At 37.7% G+C, this 17416-nt stretch overlaps 1 protein-coding gene across 8 annotated transcripts in view; it reads left to right on the top strand.

The window, feature by feature from the left end:
- CNTLN (centlein) overlaps positions 1-16424 on the top strand; it is a 299263-nt gene extending 282839 nt beyond the window's left edge. For all 8 annotated transcript variants that reach the window (XM_046023817.1, XM_046023821.1, XM_046023820.1 and 5 more), the window contains 3 exons: positions 1019-1204; positions 3698-3775; positions 14661-16424. In XM_046023817.1, coding sequence (XP_045879773.1) covers positions 1019-1204; positions 3698-3775; positions 14661-14762 — 366 coding nt within the window. In that variant the 3' untranslated portion in view covers positions 14763-16424. The remainder of the gene's footprint in view (positions 1-1018; positions 1205-3697; positions 3776-14660) is intronic.
- The last annotated feature ends 992 nt before the right edge of the window (positions 16425-17416 follow it).

The raw sequence follows: 17416 nt of genomic DNA, 5'->3' as shown, positions 1-17416 counted from the left end.
CAAACTAGTGAAACCCTAGATTTGTGTTTTGCTAATGGTGTGGAGATATAGGTTCTTTCATATGTTCTTTGTGGAAGTGTGTCTTCGGACCATCTTGGAGAGGGAAAAGATTAAGTAACAACTTTCAAAATTAGAGTTAGACAAATCCTTTCATCCAGCAATTTCACTTCTAGAGTTATATCCTAGAGATGCAAAACGTATACTTGAGTACTGTTATTTATTGCAACATTGCTTGAGCTGGCAAAAGACCTAAAAATAACCCAAACATTTAGCTAACCTGTTCTCTGATCACAAAGCCAGGCGTTGAGGTCCAGAGCTCTGTCCACCCAGAGTAAGGGATGTCCTTTCCTTATGCGTGTATTGGCATGATATGGATCAGCATTGATTCATGTCTTAAAGGCTTTTGTGAAGCAGTCCTAAGTTTTTAATTTTTTTTAATCTTTATTGTTGTCTTGCCCACACATAATTTAATTACACATTTACCCAACTTGTCTTTATCAAGTCCTTGCAAAGTCCTTTCTGGGGGAAAGAAAAGTCCTTTCTGATCCAGTCTTAATAAAATAGAAACAACTCTCTTTCTGCAGCTGTTTTTCATCAGCTTATGTAATAAGTAAATTAATCATGTAATTAACCTATTAAAATGAATATAGACACATTTAAGAATAAACAGGAATGACAATTGGCATCAGCTCAGTGGGCTGGAGTGGTTGTGCTTCGGCATAATGGAAAGTAGCCTGCCTGCTTCAAGCATTCACCAAGCAGGGGATCAGTTGGTAAATCTGAAAGAGGGATTGGAGGGTTTGGTTAATCCAGCAAGTTAGTTAAGTATGCATTTAAGAGAGCTTTCATTACATACAGACAATAAGGAAAAAGCAATCTACTATGTTCCAAAATAAATAAAATCCAAGTAATCCTAATAAGCCATGATTTGCTGGTATCTTTGCATTTTTGTATTGTGACTGCTTAGTCTTCATTTATGACTTCCATATGAGCCCACATTCTTTCCAATGTGTTGCAGGCTTTGGTCAAAGAGTTACAAAGTGATGTCCATGAGATAAGGCAACAAATTAGAGAGTTTCAAAAAATGCGAAAAAACAGGGATGCTCGCAAAACCTCAACCCATAAAGTCCAGACCTTGGCAGCTTCGATCCTGAACATTTCACGGTCAGATCTAGAGGAAATAATGGATACAGAAGATGAAATGGTAACATCATTTAAATATTTTTAACACATCAAATTTAAACATTTTTATTTGTTTTATAATTCTTAGAGTTTCATCTTCAAGATAATATTAATAAAGGTCAGCATAGTAACATGCCTGTAAAAGTTAAATTGTGGCTATTGACCAACTCAGAAAACATTTAGAGAAAATTCACTATATTATACAGAAATAAGCCAGTACATAAAACCTTAGAATAGCATGTTGGTTATTCAAATCAGTTACTCAAGTCATTTCCTGTCTCTTCTATTTCTTAAATTTAGTTAATCATACATCTTGTAAGCTAGTATTTTTAATTAAGCCAATTTGAATGGATTTGAAGACTTTTCTTCCTGTATGAGCAAAAGTAGTAAATATATTGGCTTTCCTAGCTAAATTCAAAATTATTGCTGATCAAGTTAAAGAAAAAAATATATTTATGGATTTAAGTTGGGTGAAGTACTCCTGTCTGAGTGAAGTTATGTGCATGTCGATACGGGTCTTCAGTGACAGTTCTGTTCTCCTGGGGAGGCCACTGCGTTTTACACATAGTCATGACCTCTTAGATGGCAGAACCTTATCCTGTTTCCAGTCTTCTGTGAAACCTGAAGGTGATACTCACTCCTTTTCTCCTAATAAGTCTCTGGACTTTGACACATGAATATTAGATTTGGTTGTTTGGAAAAAAAGAGATGATGGCACTATGAATAAGTAAAATGATAGACTTAAATGTTTGTATGAGAACATCCTCCAGCCCCCCATCAACTGCTCAAAAAACTTCTAAAGAAAATAATGAAAACAGAAAAACTCCTGGAGTAGAGCACATCTACGATTTGCCAAGGTTTTAAAACTGCCAAGAATTCTTAGAAAAGAGGTCAAAGGAATCCCGCAGAGATGATTTTCATCCCGTGGGTGAATAGGATAGTGAACTCTCCGTTTTCTATTTTTGGCACCCCAGCCAATGCCTGTGACTTTCTACACTTTGAATTCACTTTGTGAATTCTGAATGCTGAAGTACAAGAGCATTATCAAATACAGTATCAGATGTGAGACACACAGGAAATGATTGTATCTCTGGCAAGGATGTTAACTATATCTTGCTATAGACATTAAATTAAAATGTCTTGATTGATAGTGAGAGTCCTAACAAAAAATTAAGATTGAGTCCTCACTGTTCCCTAAGAGTTTTAAAACAAGTAGATGACCCAAATCCCTCATGTGTATATGTGTGTGTTTGTGTACACATGTGTGGGCACAAATACAGATACATATTCTGAAAGACAGACCCATCAACTTTGTGTGGTCTCAAAAGGTGCCTTCTCTGGGCTTCCAGATTAGCAAAAAGCACTCTCTCTCTGAATAGAAAAACATTGTCCATTTCGGATATATGAATTAGAAGATCTCTCTTCATAGTCCGAAAGAGTAGCTGGCACATTTCTGTGAAGAAAGGGCACCCCAGCCTCTAGGCAGATACATTCTAGAGTTGGAACACACAGCACTGTGAAATGCATACCGCACAGCCTTCAGTGGGCATCCTCCCGGAAGAGAAAGGTCTCCAGTAGAAATCAAAGTGTTCTGAGAAGGATCTGTGCACCTTGATACATTTAGTAAATTTAATTGTAGATCAGAGCTTAATAAGATCCCTGCATCTTTTCAGAGGTCTAGAGAGTTGACTGAACTTGTCCAAGCAGAGCCCAAACCACCCTACATTCTAAAGAATGTAAACCACATTGAACTCTAGTAAATTAGTGTAAAAACTGTGATAACCTATGCGAAGTGCCTCCCCAGATACCTGGCCTCCAGTAAATTTCAACAAATGTTCGTTTCCTAAACCTGTCCCTTTTTGAAAAGTCCACCTTTTTGTAAGCTGAATCATGATTTTAACTGAATAATCTACTGCACATATGAATACATATGAATACTTTACCTTGATCATTGGTGGGTTGAAAATATTTAGGGGCTTACAACACTTGAAGTAGAAATGTCCCTTACCTATCAGTTAACTATTGGATGTTTACAATAAGCAAGCATTTAAAAACACCAGAGCCACGCCATGTCCTATTTTGTTTGCAGTTGTAACAGTTACTCCTTAATTATCTATTGAGAGGTCAGATTTCTTAATTAATATAAGGTTTGTGTAATCTTACAAGAGTCACTTGTAAATGATTCTTTCATACAGCTTTGTCTTATTTTTCACTTTATTTTAATTGCTTTCACTGCCATCTCTGTCCCTACCTTGAGCTCCACTGTGAAGACAGAAATAAAATATTCCTGAATTGTATTGTGAAATATAGAAATACAGCTTTATCTTCTACATGTTAGTATTTATAAATTAAATATTAAGAGGACAGATGTGTGTATTCCCTACTTTGGAAGGACAGGCTGGTCTTTATGGAACCCTATTCTACCAGTATCTCTTTAAATTTATTCAGTATCTAACAGTATGATCAAGTTCATGTAAATGGAATTAACATGGGTCTTTTGATTTTCTTCCTTTAGGACCTAGAAAGGACAAGGATAGATGCTGAGAATGACCGAGAATGGCTGTTGTACATTCAGAAACTTCTTGAAGGACAGGTATTTTATTTTTCTGCTTCATCTCCAAAAACTTCTTTTAAAAAAAATAATCCAAGCCTTACACTTTTACTCGATGTCTAACTTTTTGTAAACACTTACCACATCATTTACTTCTGTTAGTTAGGTAAAGAAGTATTCCAATAGGTAGACAGGAAAGTTAACCCTCTATTTGTACTTTTGGACTTAACAAATGAAACAAATACCTTGGGAAGGGCAACACAGGTCTTAGCAAATGCATTAATTAAATTATTGAGTCAACCTGTAGGCCTGCTACACTGAAAAGGATCTATTCTCTCAGCCCTCTTAGGAGAAGAGATTCTTTATTATGTGTCTTTAAAGTTGGTGGTTGATATGGACACCTGAGGAGTTCATGGGTTTCGGTGACCTTTTACTATGGACCTGTTTCCAGTCAATTCATGTTTTCCTCACAGCCAGACAGCTGTTTATTACTGTGTCTTCCCGCATTCTCTACAATATTTTCTACTGAGACCTCGAGCAGCTTGTTAGTGGGAAGTAAATATTGATTTGGCATCCTGTCAATGCAGAAAGAATGAAAAAATTTCCACCAGAGGCCCCTCAAACATTTTCCTATCGACATTTTCTGGGCCGAGTGGAAAGCTGCATAGAGGATGACAAGGCCAAGACGAGCTGAAATCCCTGCGGGGTCCATTGAGACTGCTGCTGTGACCTGTGTGATACTTTTTCTTTCCTTTCAAGTATTTTTTTAATACACATAGAGTCTGCTGGGATGTGCCCCTCTTGTAAGTGATCAAGGGCAGTTTATTGGCAGGTGAGAGCCCAGCCTTTCTAGTCATAGCCAGCTTTTGTGTTGACATCACCGACAGCACGTAATGTATTCGGAAACTCTTTCATTTACAGTTTTACTGCTCAGCCTAATTGTGTCTTTTTGAAAAGATCCAAGAATTAAAAGAGCTCAAACGTGTTTTTCAGAAAAAAGAACCAAGAAAAAAAAAATCTTGACTGTCCCGTAAGTTTTGGAAAGTCATCATAAATGTTTCTGTGTCAAGATTAAAAATAAAGGCAGACTTAAATGCCGTTATTTTACGTTTACATTAAGAACAGTATCTGTCCTTTTGGAAGAGTCAAGGATAAATCAAATTGTATCTGAGCTACTGATATTCTTAGTATCAGTCTTATATAGTTTTGAAACATCTGGAATCGCTTCAATAATAATAGAAGGTGATCGGCAATCTTTGGTGTACAGTTATTCAAGTGCAGACGTGTGGGCACTGGACAGAGTCTTATGTGGTGACAACTTACTTTTGAGAAGAAAGGCCATTTCTTAGTTATGTTGCATGCCCCACGCCCAGCCCAATGCTGGGCACATCAAAGAAGTTTAGTAATGATTGTGTCGGGTTATATTTTTAAGCTTGAAAATGATAAAAATAAACTTATGAATGAATTTTTTTTAATGTTCAGCTTGTAAACATGACCCTCTAATCTGGAACTTCTGTCATCAGTTACAACCATAAAAATAATGTCCACAGGTGTACATCTTTATTAAATTCTGTGAAAGCGCTCTTGACCCCAGCGCTGATTTTGTCTGATGCACCTGTGCAGACGTGCATGCACACGTTCTGCCTTACCTGAGTGTGTGCCTGCTTTCTTTAGTTAGTGAAAAAAAAAATCCTGCTGAAAATGGCATGAGATCGCTTCATACTGCAGTTTGATGTAGTGCCTTTTTGTGCCACTGAGCCTGGACTCGGGAATATAATTGCCTGGCAGTATTGATTTAATTGCCCGGGTTTATTTGTGGACTCCTAATTATTGACTGGAGGTAAATTTAATGGAGCGGCCTTTATGAACACTGGGAAAGCTCTGCTGTTGCTGTTCTACATAATGAACTGCATCATGTGCCTTTAGATCATTTTTCAAGCTAATTTTATTCCACTGTGACAGTATGAAAACATTTAGAAAGTCAAAGACTTTTTATTTTTATTACTGACATAGGTGGTTTTGCTGATGTCTTTGAATTTTGTGAAAAAAATAGGAACTTCATTGGCTGCACTTGGATGTCACTTCATAATTACACCCGAGAGAAAAATCTAGAAGATAGAAAACATCTCTCTCTCTTTCTTTTTTTTTAGCCTACTTTTCTTCTCTCTCAGTTCCAGTAATTATATTTGTCCTGAATTGTAGAGAAGGTTTCTTTGTGCACCGATTTTGTGAGAGGCTAGGTGATGCTCTCAGGATCACGTGGCCAGAAGGGTGTGTGTTCCCTCCTATGTCCCTTGAGTAAGACATACGGTTCTGTGTATCTGGGTTACAGGATTGTTAGGCCGTGGAATAGTGGAGCACATTTCCTTCAAAAACGAGTTAATAATATTGATACTTGGTTATTAAAATACTTTAAGGATAAAACTGTCGGAAAACCTCTCTTTTACGTCCTCCCTCTGTGTTGGGTGCTGTATGTAAGGGAATTCACAGATCTTAGGAGTCCATCTGGCCCCGTGGTTTTAGCTTTGGTTTAAGGATTGGGCCACAAAATTATTTTCTTGCAAAGTAATTTTTCTCAGCAATCATTGGATGAAAATTTGTATTTATAAAATGTTTACCACAGAATAAAAAGCCATTCTGCCATGTGGCAGCGTGGGACTCCAGGGTAAGAGTGTAATACCTACTGCTGTGTTAGCCAGATTCCCTGAGAACCAAAAGGTCTAAAACCTTAACTTTTCTATATTTCATACGAATGCAAGTATATGTCCTCATTCCTTCAAGTGGTCCTGATATTGTTAGTAACTTTATGCTTTAATCTCTGTCTGCACCCAACCTTCATCCCACAGATAGCTAGCAATAAAAATTACACTTAAAAAAACCTTTCGAATATCTGGTATCATTTTTTATGGCACAGCCGCCTCTTAATTTCTTTGAATATTTTTACTTGGAGTACTTCCTCTTTTTACGTGGTACATTTTTTAAAAATGTATAATTTATGGCAGAGACAAACAAGTTAATGATTATAATAGGATGGGAGAGCCCTTCAAAATTGTTTTTTCCATAGTTTAGGGAGTAGGAAGAAAAACAGAGATAGGGAAAGTAGGCTGGGACCAAACTATGAAAACTTTTGAGCAGGAAGGGCATATGCTCAGAGTTGTGCTTTGGAACAGAAGCCTGAGATTAGCACACGTCAGGTCTGGAGGGAGAGAGACTGGGAGCAGGAAGATAGTTGAGGCAAAGGGCAATGAGGGTCTGCATGTGCCCTCGCCATAAAAAGAATGAATGAAGTAGATGTGATCCACATTACAGTGATTGAATCAATAACAGTAATGAGATGAGGTGAAGTCAGAAAGCAGAAGCCATAGGTGGGTGAGTTTAATACCCTACATAAAGAGACAGATGATGATACCTTTAAGAGTTTAAGAAACCCAAAGACGTAGATCAGATTTGGTAGGGAGGAGATGCAGTACTGAAGCTGTAGAAAATTTAGTAGATGCCTCCCATTAACAATATTCAAGGACTCATGAGCTTTAGTTAATTAAGCGTAGCCTTCTATCTATCCCTTCTTAGTGAAATTTAACCATTTATGAACACTTTTCAAACTCTTACAACTCAGCAACGAAAAGCAAAAAACAGATTTGAATAGACATTTCTGCAAGAAGATAAACAAATAACTAATGAGCACGTGAAAAGATGTGCAACGTCATTAACCATGAAGGAAATGCAAACCAAAACCCAGAATGAGTTACTACTTCACACCTAGTAGTAGGAAGGCTATAACAAAAGAGACAGACAATACCAAGGGTTGGTGAAGATGTGGAGAAATTAGAACCCTCACCTCATTCATTGCTGCTGGGAATGTAAATTGATGCCACTCCTGGGAAACAGTCTGTCAGTTCTTTGGAAAGTTGAGGAGGGAGATTATATGTCCCCGAAGTTTCATCCCCTGGGTAAGTGCCCACAATAAATGAAAACACATGTCCATACAAAAACTCCTACGTTGAACTCCTACATTCACAAAGGTGTTACCCTTAATACCTCAAAAGAAGTAGAGGCAACCCAAAGGTGTGTCAGCTGATGAGCAGATTAACAAAATGTGGCATGTGCATCCATGGACTGTTTATTATTCAGCCGTAAAATGGAATGAAGGACTGATACGTGCTACAACATGGAAGAACCTTGTAGCTGTTAAACTAAGTGAAAAGTAGCCATAGACAAAAGGCCACATTTGTCTATGATTGCATTCATATGGAATGTCCAGAACGGGCAGATCTATAAAGACAGGAAGTAGAAGCGTGGTTTCCAGGGGATGGGGGGAATGGGGAGACGGGAGGGTCTGTTAATGGGTACAAGGTTTCTTTTGAGAGTGATGAAAGTGTTCTGGAATGATGGTTGCACAACCTTGTGAATATACTAAAACGAGTGAATTACATACTTTGGTGAGTTTTGCGTTATGTGAACTGTTTCTCCATTTAAAAAATGCTCTCCTTAATACTGAAAAGAGGAAAAAAAAAAGATTCAGTAAAAAATTCAGTAAATTTCTTATATCACATGTGCCATGTCCTCCACCATTAATTAGCACAGATTGCCTTAAATGCCTTTGAATTTGAATTTCTGTCTATTGGCCATACTTATGAATAAATGAGATAAATTATTTTGTTTCTCTTTATCTTGCTCCTTTCAGTTGGCACAGAAGGAGATGTCCCCCTATGATACTCTGGTCAATCTTACCTTCTCACATATCCAGACCAGGAGGGGTTTATACTCTGCCCTCTAAAAGACAACTGTTTATTTGTTCTGCCCATTTTGATCCTCAGAATTAAATTGTCATAGAGGTCATTTAGCTTTGTTTTCAGGCCTTAAAAATACCTGAAACAGTCCTTTTGAATTGGGACTTTAAAAGGCATTGGAGGGAATCGGTGGAGATAAGAAGTGAACCAAGGAGACAGAAATCACTGCCTTCATGGAGCTTACATTTCTGGGGGTGGAAGACAATAAACAAAGAGCCCATTTGTATCAACTACGAAATTTATTAAACAGTTAACTTGAACAGAATTATGGGTATATATATTAAAATATGTATACTTGTACAAAACAATTAATATACACTTAACAAACACAATATGGTTCTTTACTAGGATTTGTATAAAAACCTTGAGCCAGACATGGCTGGAAAATGTGTCTTGATTTCATTTTGTTGTTGCCCTGTTCTTTGTTACTGCTAATGCTTTTTTGGATTTCCTTCAGTCCATTTTAGTCCACTTTTTAGAGATCATTTTCTTGCATTGGGACCATATCAAAAATTCCTTCTGCCTTCAGCTGTTGAGAATTTAAAGTATGGAATTTAATCAGTGGTTTTTCTTTAGCTTTAAATATCCCTTTCCTCTTAGTTGCTTCAGATCTCGCAAATGCTGAAATTTAAAACGGCTTTCCCCAGTGCCTTTCTGCAAAATATGCTTACCTTCGACAGAATCCTTGCACTATGGCAGTGAGAAGGGTTTTATCAATGTCCCTGGCTCTTGTAAATAGGGTACCTTCCAGCCTGAAGGTTAACTGAAAGTTTCTCCTTAGAACTCTGAACACATCTACTCTGTTGCATTTAGAACACATGCAAACACATGCATGCACATACTAACCCACTCACCCTTGCTCACACCCAGAAACTCACACAAATCAGCCACCCACACAGATTTCTCACATCTAGCTGAAATAGCCAGAGTTCAAAATTTTCCATTCAAAGCCTTCCTGAGATTTTTTTTTTAAACAATGTTAAACCTCTCATGTTTCCAGGAAAAGCAGATATATGACATAAAATTTAACATCTTTATTTTCAGTACGAGTCAAGCTAGATTAAAGTCAGCTTGTGTTTTAAAAATGACATCTTCTTGGTAATAGTTTTCAAACCTAAAACAAGAATGAAAATGGGGAAAATGCTCATTTGCCCCTTTGATTTAAAAAATTATCCTTATTTCATTTTTTTTCTTGTTACACAAAAATTTTTTTTTTTTACTGTTAAGAGCACATTCCAACAAGTGCTCATGCTTTAAGTTATCTCTGTGTTTTATAGTCATAGACTTTAGGCTTTGTTATTTTTCCAGCATCACTCTCAAACATCTGCGACCATCACTCATATCTTAACCTTTATACAGAAACACCTCTAAATGAAACCGCAATTCGTTAAGTGTGAGGGATAAATTTGAGATTGTGTCAGCAACATACCAGTTCCTAAAGGCAAACATCTGTAGGTGTTTACGTAAGATGAGCTGGAAGTCTGTGTGAAATCTGGGGAAATCTCTCCAGAAGAGAAATCACCTTTCACAAATGGGATAGCCGAGTGACTAGGAAGACCTGCTTTAGGACGACACTGCACCAAGCAAAACTCAATTGTTGTTCCAAGGTTCTCATTAAATTTCCAGATGAAGAAATCTCATAAAGTATCAGCTCTTCACCTATTTGTGCCATTCTGTCCAAGAGTTCAAGCTGGTGGGAATCCTACGTTGACATACCCCAAGAGTATCACTTCTCCTTTGTTATGCAAGAGAAAGAAAGAGCTCATGCAGGCTTTCTAGACTTGATAGTCCCTGACATAGGCCAACCCTAGGCAGCATGACTGTTGGGTTTGTTGTTTCAGATACATGTGATGGGCTAAGTGAAAAAGTTTGTGTTGGCCAGTCAGCTCGCCATATCAGTCCAACTCCAAACTCCTATCACTGTTCTTTCTGTATCCAAGGGAGTTCCCTCCAGAATGTATATCCAGAGATTTTAATTGATGCTAAACTCCCTGTGGGAAATAAACTAGCACTGAATCTAGACTCAAAGTAGCAGAAAATTCAGGTCTCCTGGTCTTCTTTGTGTTTTTAAGACATTTTGCAATTAAAAAACAAAAACAAAAAATAGGGCAAACAAACATGCTATGTGAATTTTTTTTTTTTAAGATTTTATTTATCTATTTGACAGAGACAGAGAGATGGTGAGAGAAGAAATACAAGCAGGGGGAGTGAGAGAAGGAGAAGCAGGTTTCCTGCTAAGCAGGGAGCCCAATGCTGGCCTTGATCCTAGGACCCTGGGCTCATGACCTGAGCCAAAGGCAGACACCTAAGGACTGAGCCACCCAGACACCCCTTTAGAGCACTTTCCAAGGCGTCTCATATTTAAGGACAGTCTTAACTATACCCAATCTATACCTGTATATTGAGAACTGATGTTCATTTGGTACTTAGGATTTTGCAGAACTCTCTTGAATCATAGTAGATTAAATATGTTCCATGAGTCTTCAGGTTAACTGTAATTTATAAGATTTAAGAATTAATAATAATCTGTAAGTGATAAAAGTGATTACTCTCAGTTGACTAAAATAGCCAGTGAACTCAGAATGCCATTCTTTGTCACTCAGAAAACAAGAATTTTCATTAACTCATCCTAGACTAAGGAGAAGTTTTTATCTGTACAGTCTATGGAAGAAGTTTGCCAATAGGTGAATAGTATGGACTTGTCAAAGAGGCTATTTGTAAACCCAAGACCACTAGTACACTCATTATTTGAATATGTATTGAGTCTACTCCATGAGTAGAGGAACAATTTATAAAGTAGAACTCCTAACTCCATGAGTAAGGAACAATTTATAAAGTAGAAGGGACGTGTGCTTATAATTTTTTGATTAACAGTTACTTTCAGTTATTATGTTCATTTGAAGTGTTTTGTAATTCTGACTTTGCCTTAGACTTCCTCTCAGTTTGTTTTAATTATTAATGAGCTTAATACAAAATTACATTAATTTTATATTTTAGAAAATTAAAGTTGATCCCTATATAAAAAAAAAAAAAACTTCTGAAAGATCTTGTTGAAAGCCGGCCTTATAGTTCCCAGTAAATGTACAGTGAGCACTGTGTTTAGAGGCAGAATTTCAGAATTGGTTTATAAAAAAGGAAATAGAACCGCTGAATTAAAATAAACATCTCCAGCCAACATGTAGGATATATGAACTTTCATTTCATCATATATAGACAGATAGTAACATCCTTCTCACCTATTTGCAGGGCAGATAGACATGAACATAGTGTGCATCATGATTAAAAGATTGATTGCTTTTTGAAATCCCTATGTGTTATCCTCCATACAAAGCTTAAAAGAAGCTAACAATCCAGTCAAACAGGATTGACAAACAGTTGTGTTTAACTGTGGGGCTTTACATTTTATTGGGAGCCAGAAGAAGAGAAGAAAGTGAGGTGTCAGTAGTAAATTAGTAAATGGACCTCTTGTTCCAGGTTGGAGGCTTCCTGGAAGACAAATTCTTGGAGATAAGATTTTTTTTTTCAAAGGAAGTGAAATTTCTGAGTGCATGACATGTTGAAAACTGTTCAGATCACAAGATAATAAGGTTTAGGTTTTAACTTGAAAATGTGATATGCAAATGATAAATCTCAGCCTGGTGAAAGTACCAGGTGACATCATCCCATAGGCAATTACAGAAGCGGCGTGTTTCCCAAAGTGGGTTCCATGGACTGCTGGTTCCACATGATAAATAGACCATGAGAAAAGCATGGGCGAATGAATCCAGAAACAGGATATTGCAGGCACACAGTGCCTGTTAGTATCTTAAAACCTCTAAGAAATCCTGAAATGAAAGACATTTTTAAAGTTTGGTTTGTTTCCCAAAGCTTTTGGTCAGAGAACTCTTTTTTTTTTTTTTTTTTTTTCCCTGACCAGCTTTAGGAAATGAACTTTTTTGTTTCTACCAGGAAGAAAAGAGAGGTTATTCTCATCTTGTTTGTCTTTTTTTTTTTTTTTTAATTCTTATTTGTTTTAAAGATTTTATTTATTTGTTTGAGAGAGAGAGAGAGAGAACAAGTATGTGAGCCAGGGGCTGAGGGAGGAGCAGAGGGAGAAGGACAAGCAGACATGGGACTCCATCCCACAACCCTGAGATCATGACTTGAGCCTAAATCAGGAGTTGGAAGCTTAACCGACTGAGCCACCCAGGCACCCGTTTGTTTGTTTGTTTGTTTGTTTAATTTATTTGACAGAGAGAGAGGTCACAAGTAGGCAGAGAGGCAGGCAGAGAGAGGGAGAAACAGGCTCCCCACTGAGCAGAGAGCCCAATGCGGGGCTCAATCCCAGGACCCTGAGATCACGACCTGAGCCGAAGGCAGAGGCTTAAACCACTGAGCCACCCAGGCGCCCCGTTTGTTTGCTTTTTTGGTAGGAATGTGAATGGTACTGGTAGCCTTGGCCAACATAAAAGAAAGTTGCCTGATAGTTTTGTTTTATGTATGTGCATTTCTTTAGCATCTAATATTAATGCCCTGAGAATTTAAGTTATCTAATTTATAAGACTGACAGTTTTGCCAAATATAACCCTTTCTGCATCCCAGAAGGGCAAACTGTCAAAGTAAGGCTTTGCTTTTAGTATCCTTGTCTTACAGAAGGAAGTCTAATGGAATTCTTCCTTGATTCTAAAATGCATTTTCCCCACATTTTTGTTTTTCTGACATTGGAATGCCAACACAGTATGTATATATTTAATGTGGTGGGGGGTTTTCCCCCCCAGAAAAAGCTGTTTTTTAAGTGAATGTGTGTATCTTCTGATTAAGTCTGTCTTCAGAACGGAAGAAATGTGATTTTTTTTGTATCTTATGCTTTCTTCAGTGGTAAGTTTCAAGGAAGACAATGTGTGAAGCTCCTGGCAGAGACTTAGGCTGCCCTAAGGAGAAGGTAGTTTGTTACAAAGATAAGAAAGAAGTTAAACTGGAATCTTAGTGAGAACCTTGGGATCTGAGGCAATGCTATGGACTGGCTTTGGTCTCTGCTTCTCTCATGGGCTACACAATCTGTTTGCCTGGTGTTTCACTGTCCCTGGGCAATCTTTTCTGTTTTCCCCCAATTCCGATTCAGAAAAGACCCCATTCTGTTTGGTTTAACTAATTATAATCACCCTAGCTGAGCACAGCTAGGCAACCCCTACTGGGAGCATCAGTCTTTGCTCAGGTGCGGATGGGTGACACTGCCAGTGGTCATCCTAGCACAAAAAAGGGCCCGATGCCACTTCCCCTCAGGAAAGGGGACGGGGCGCGACAAGCATTCTCAACTAACTTACTCAGGGAAACAAAAGTAGTCTTTCCCTAGTTAACCCAAAGGACAGCTCCAAGAAGTAACGTAATGAACTTCTCAATTATCAGAAACCTCTCTGTGAGACCAGAGAGCTGGGCAGGAGGTGTGTGAGTAACTGGAGAACAGTTTAGATTTTAGTGCATCGTATGAGTTGGAGTTCTCCAGGAAGCCCAGGGAAGCAGAGGGAACAATGAAACTTTACCAGAAAAGTTATATAAATTATGAAATTTAAAAATGTACTCTACATTTTATAAACTCAGCAGTTTGCAACATGTGTATTACACTTTGATATGCCAAACAAACTTTTCTATAACAACTTAATCAATGGGTATACTTTAGCCATTTTTTTCCCTCTGAAATTTTACCCTACGACTCTCAAAGTGTTTGGCTCCCACACAGACAAGTGTATTGATAGTTCTCTCTCATTCTTTGATGACTGATGAGCATACTGTACGACTTCTGAGGGCCTGTGGGCCCTGGAGATGGTCGTAACCTGCTATTGATCAGCTGATTGAAGACAAATGGCTTCGCTGCTTGTATTGCAGATTACATCATTAACATGGTCAGTAAACCATGAATTGTTCAATAAGGAGTTTATCTTTTTTCATTTTACTTCTGCTCTTTTATCATTTTTATTATAAAAGACAAAATACCCCCACTATCCAGTAAGATCAGCTGAAAAGAGACCCAGTAGGGTACCATTATGGGTACAGAGTTGCAGATAGCTGAGTTCTAATGGTTTAGTGATACTTACTGTGTGTTTTTGAGCTGGAGAAAATATAGGGTTTTGATCATGTTTTTTTCTGTTTTTCTCTTCCAGCTTCCTTTTGCCTCCTATTTACTAGAAGCAGTACTGGAGAAAATAAATGAAAGAAAGAAACTAGTTGAAGCATATTTCACAATTATGAAAGATATTAGATGATACTACAATGAAGAATTTTCTTCCAGAAGTGAAAACTTTTTGTGCAGTGTGACTGGAAAACATGCATTACCATCTGATACAGTATCTACTCCAGCTATCGATAGTCAGGTTCGATACCAAAATAAGAAGGCTCTGAAACTAATTAATTGCCAAACAAGGGAAACTAATTAAGTACATAGCCATTTAAAAGGAAATAGTGTAGCATTTGATTGTTGAATACAAATATTGCCACAAATCAATGCAAACTTAAAAATGATTTTCCTTCCAGTGCAGTCAAAGAAATTAGAACAAGCTTGGACACACAAATTGGTCTGAATATAAGAAGAAAAAAGGTAAACTGAGGGTTTAATGTTTTAAGTTTTATAAAGAAACTAGAGAGTTGACATAATGTCGCTATAAAAGGCCTTAAACCAGCCAGTGAAGAGCACATTTGTATTGCAAGCAAATATAAAATGTGGAACACCATTATCTTAAGGATGAGCATTTAATGAAGTAAATTGTGTGGTCCAGTTATATCTGTTCTCGATACACCAGATGATATAGGAGATCCTGTATTTTCCTAGAACTATGTGGCAAAAATAAAAACATTTTTTCCTTTTCTCCCTTTCTTTTTTTAAATTCACAAGACTTAGTGTGCTCCTAGAAATTAGCAAGGGACCACAAGCCCAGTGTGTAAAATTAGATCTACCATAACTCCTACCGTGGTCAACTAATTAAAGTTAATTTCTTAAGTTTAAAGTTAAATTCTTAACAATGATGTCATCTTTTTTAGATTTCCAAATACTCTCACCCCACTTCAGGTCTTTACTATGTCCCTGTCACATGTGACCTTTTTGGAAAAGGTTCCGCTAGTTCACCAAACTTCTGCCCATATGCAGCCTTTACTCTTGCTTTTCTTTTTCTAGAATACTCTGTTCTCAACTTATCTCATGACTGACTCATCGTGACTTTTCTTATCACTTAGGATCACCTTACCTGTTCCCTGAGAGACACCTTCCCTGGCCATCTTACTATTTAATTTCCTTTATCACAGAAAATTATCTATTTTACCTGTTCACTTATCTTCTTGTTAATTTCTGCCCCCCTCAACCCCCTTTAGAATATAGGTCCCCTGAGGTTAAGGCAGTGGTTGGCAAATTATGGCCCAGAAGCCAAATCTGGACTGCCACCTGTTTTTGTGTGGCCCACAAGCTAAGAATAATTTTTACATTATCAAATGGTTTAAAAGAAAAGCATATATTTTGTAGCATGTGAAAGTTATATGAAATTCAAATTTTAGTGTCCATCAATAAAGTTTTATTGGAACACAGCAATGCTCATTTATTTATGTATTGTTTATGGCTGCTTTCAAGCTACAGCAGTGCAGGTGAGTGTGAGGCCCAGACCATATATGGTGGTGGGGTCACTTGGCCCTACTTCTTGGCGAGCTACAAATCACAAATACCATTCTACTATGCTTGAAAAAATACCAGTGCATTGCCCGTCATGTCAAAGTAAGAAGAGAAAAATGACCTTCAAATGTCATACCTTTTAGGGCACAGTGAAGTGCCCTAGCGCTGTTGAACTAGGTGGCAAAGCATTGCGTTAATTATACAAGGACGTTATACCTATGCTAAAGAAATGCCCTGTCTATTGACATTACCCAATATTATGAATACTTAAGACAGTATTCCCAACTCAGAAGAAGACGATGGTAAGAAAAAATTATAAAATTTAAAATGTAGCATCTCATCACAGCAGAATTTTGTTACAAAGCTAAAAATGTGACTGCACAGTATTACTCTGACACCAAAACCAAATAAGAGCAGTAAAAAGAAAGAAAACGTGGTAGGCTGAAACAGGGCCTCCAAAGGTGTCTACCTCCTAATTCCTGAAACCTGTGAATTTGTTACCTTTTATGGCAAAAAAGGACTTTGCAAATGTGATTAAACTAAGGATCTTGAGTGGGAAGATTATCCTGGATTCTCTGTTTGGGACCTTCTATCTTCCAAGAAGGAGGCAAGAGGAGTCAGACAGAGAGTGATGTTACCACAGACACAGAGGGACAGAGAAATTTGACAATACTACCCCAACAGCTTTCAGTGTAGAGAAAAGGGGCCGGGAGCCGAAGACTGTAAGGCAGTCCCTGGATATAGGAAAAGGCAAGAGAATAGATTCTCCCCCACAGAGCCTCCAGGGGAAAAAACAAAAAACAAACAAACAAAAAAAACCAGCTTTGTTGACACCATGACTTTAGCCTAGTGAAACTGACTTTGCACATCAACAACTATAAGAGAATACATTTTTGCCTTTTCAAGTCACTAAGTTTGTGGTAATTTGTGATGGCAGCAATAGAAAACTAATGTAGTTTTCTAAAAGTCTGTTTAGAATTATTGATGTTTAGAGGCACCTGGGTGACTCAGTGGGTTAAAGCCTCTGCCTTCAGCTCAGGTCATGATCCCAGGGTCCTGGGATCGAGCCCCACATCGGGCTCTCTGCTCCGTGGGAAGCCTGCTTTCTCCTCTCCCTCTGCCTGCTTGTGATCTCTGTCTATCAAATAAATAAATAAAATCTTTAAAAAAAAAAAGTATTATTGATGTTTATGAGGGACATCGGTCAGAAGAGAAAATCAAGGCTGATTCCATATTCAAAAACCAATGTAAAGGAGAAATACC

This window comes from Meles meles, chromosome 11 (genome assembly GCF_922984935.1).
Source record: "Meles meles chromosome 11, mMelMel3.1 paternal haplotype, whole genome shotgun sequence".
NCBI classification, from domain to species: Eukaryota; Metazoa; Chordata; class Mammalia; order Carnivora; family Mustelidae; genus Meles; species Meles meles.
Note: the sequence above shows the minus strand (reverse complement) of the source record. Positions and strands in the feature narration are given on the sequence as shown.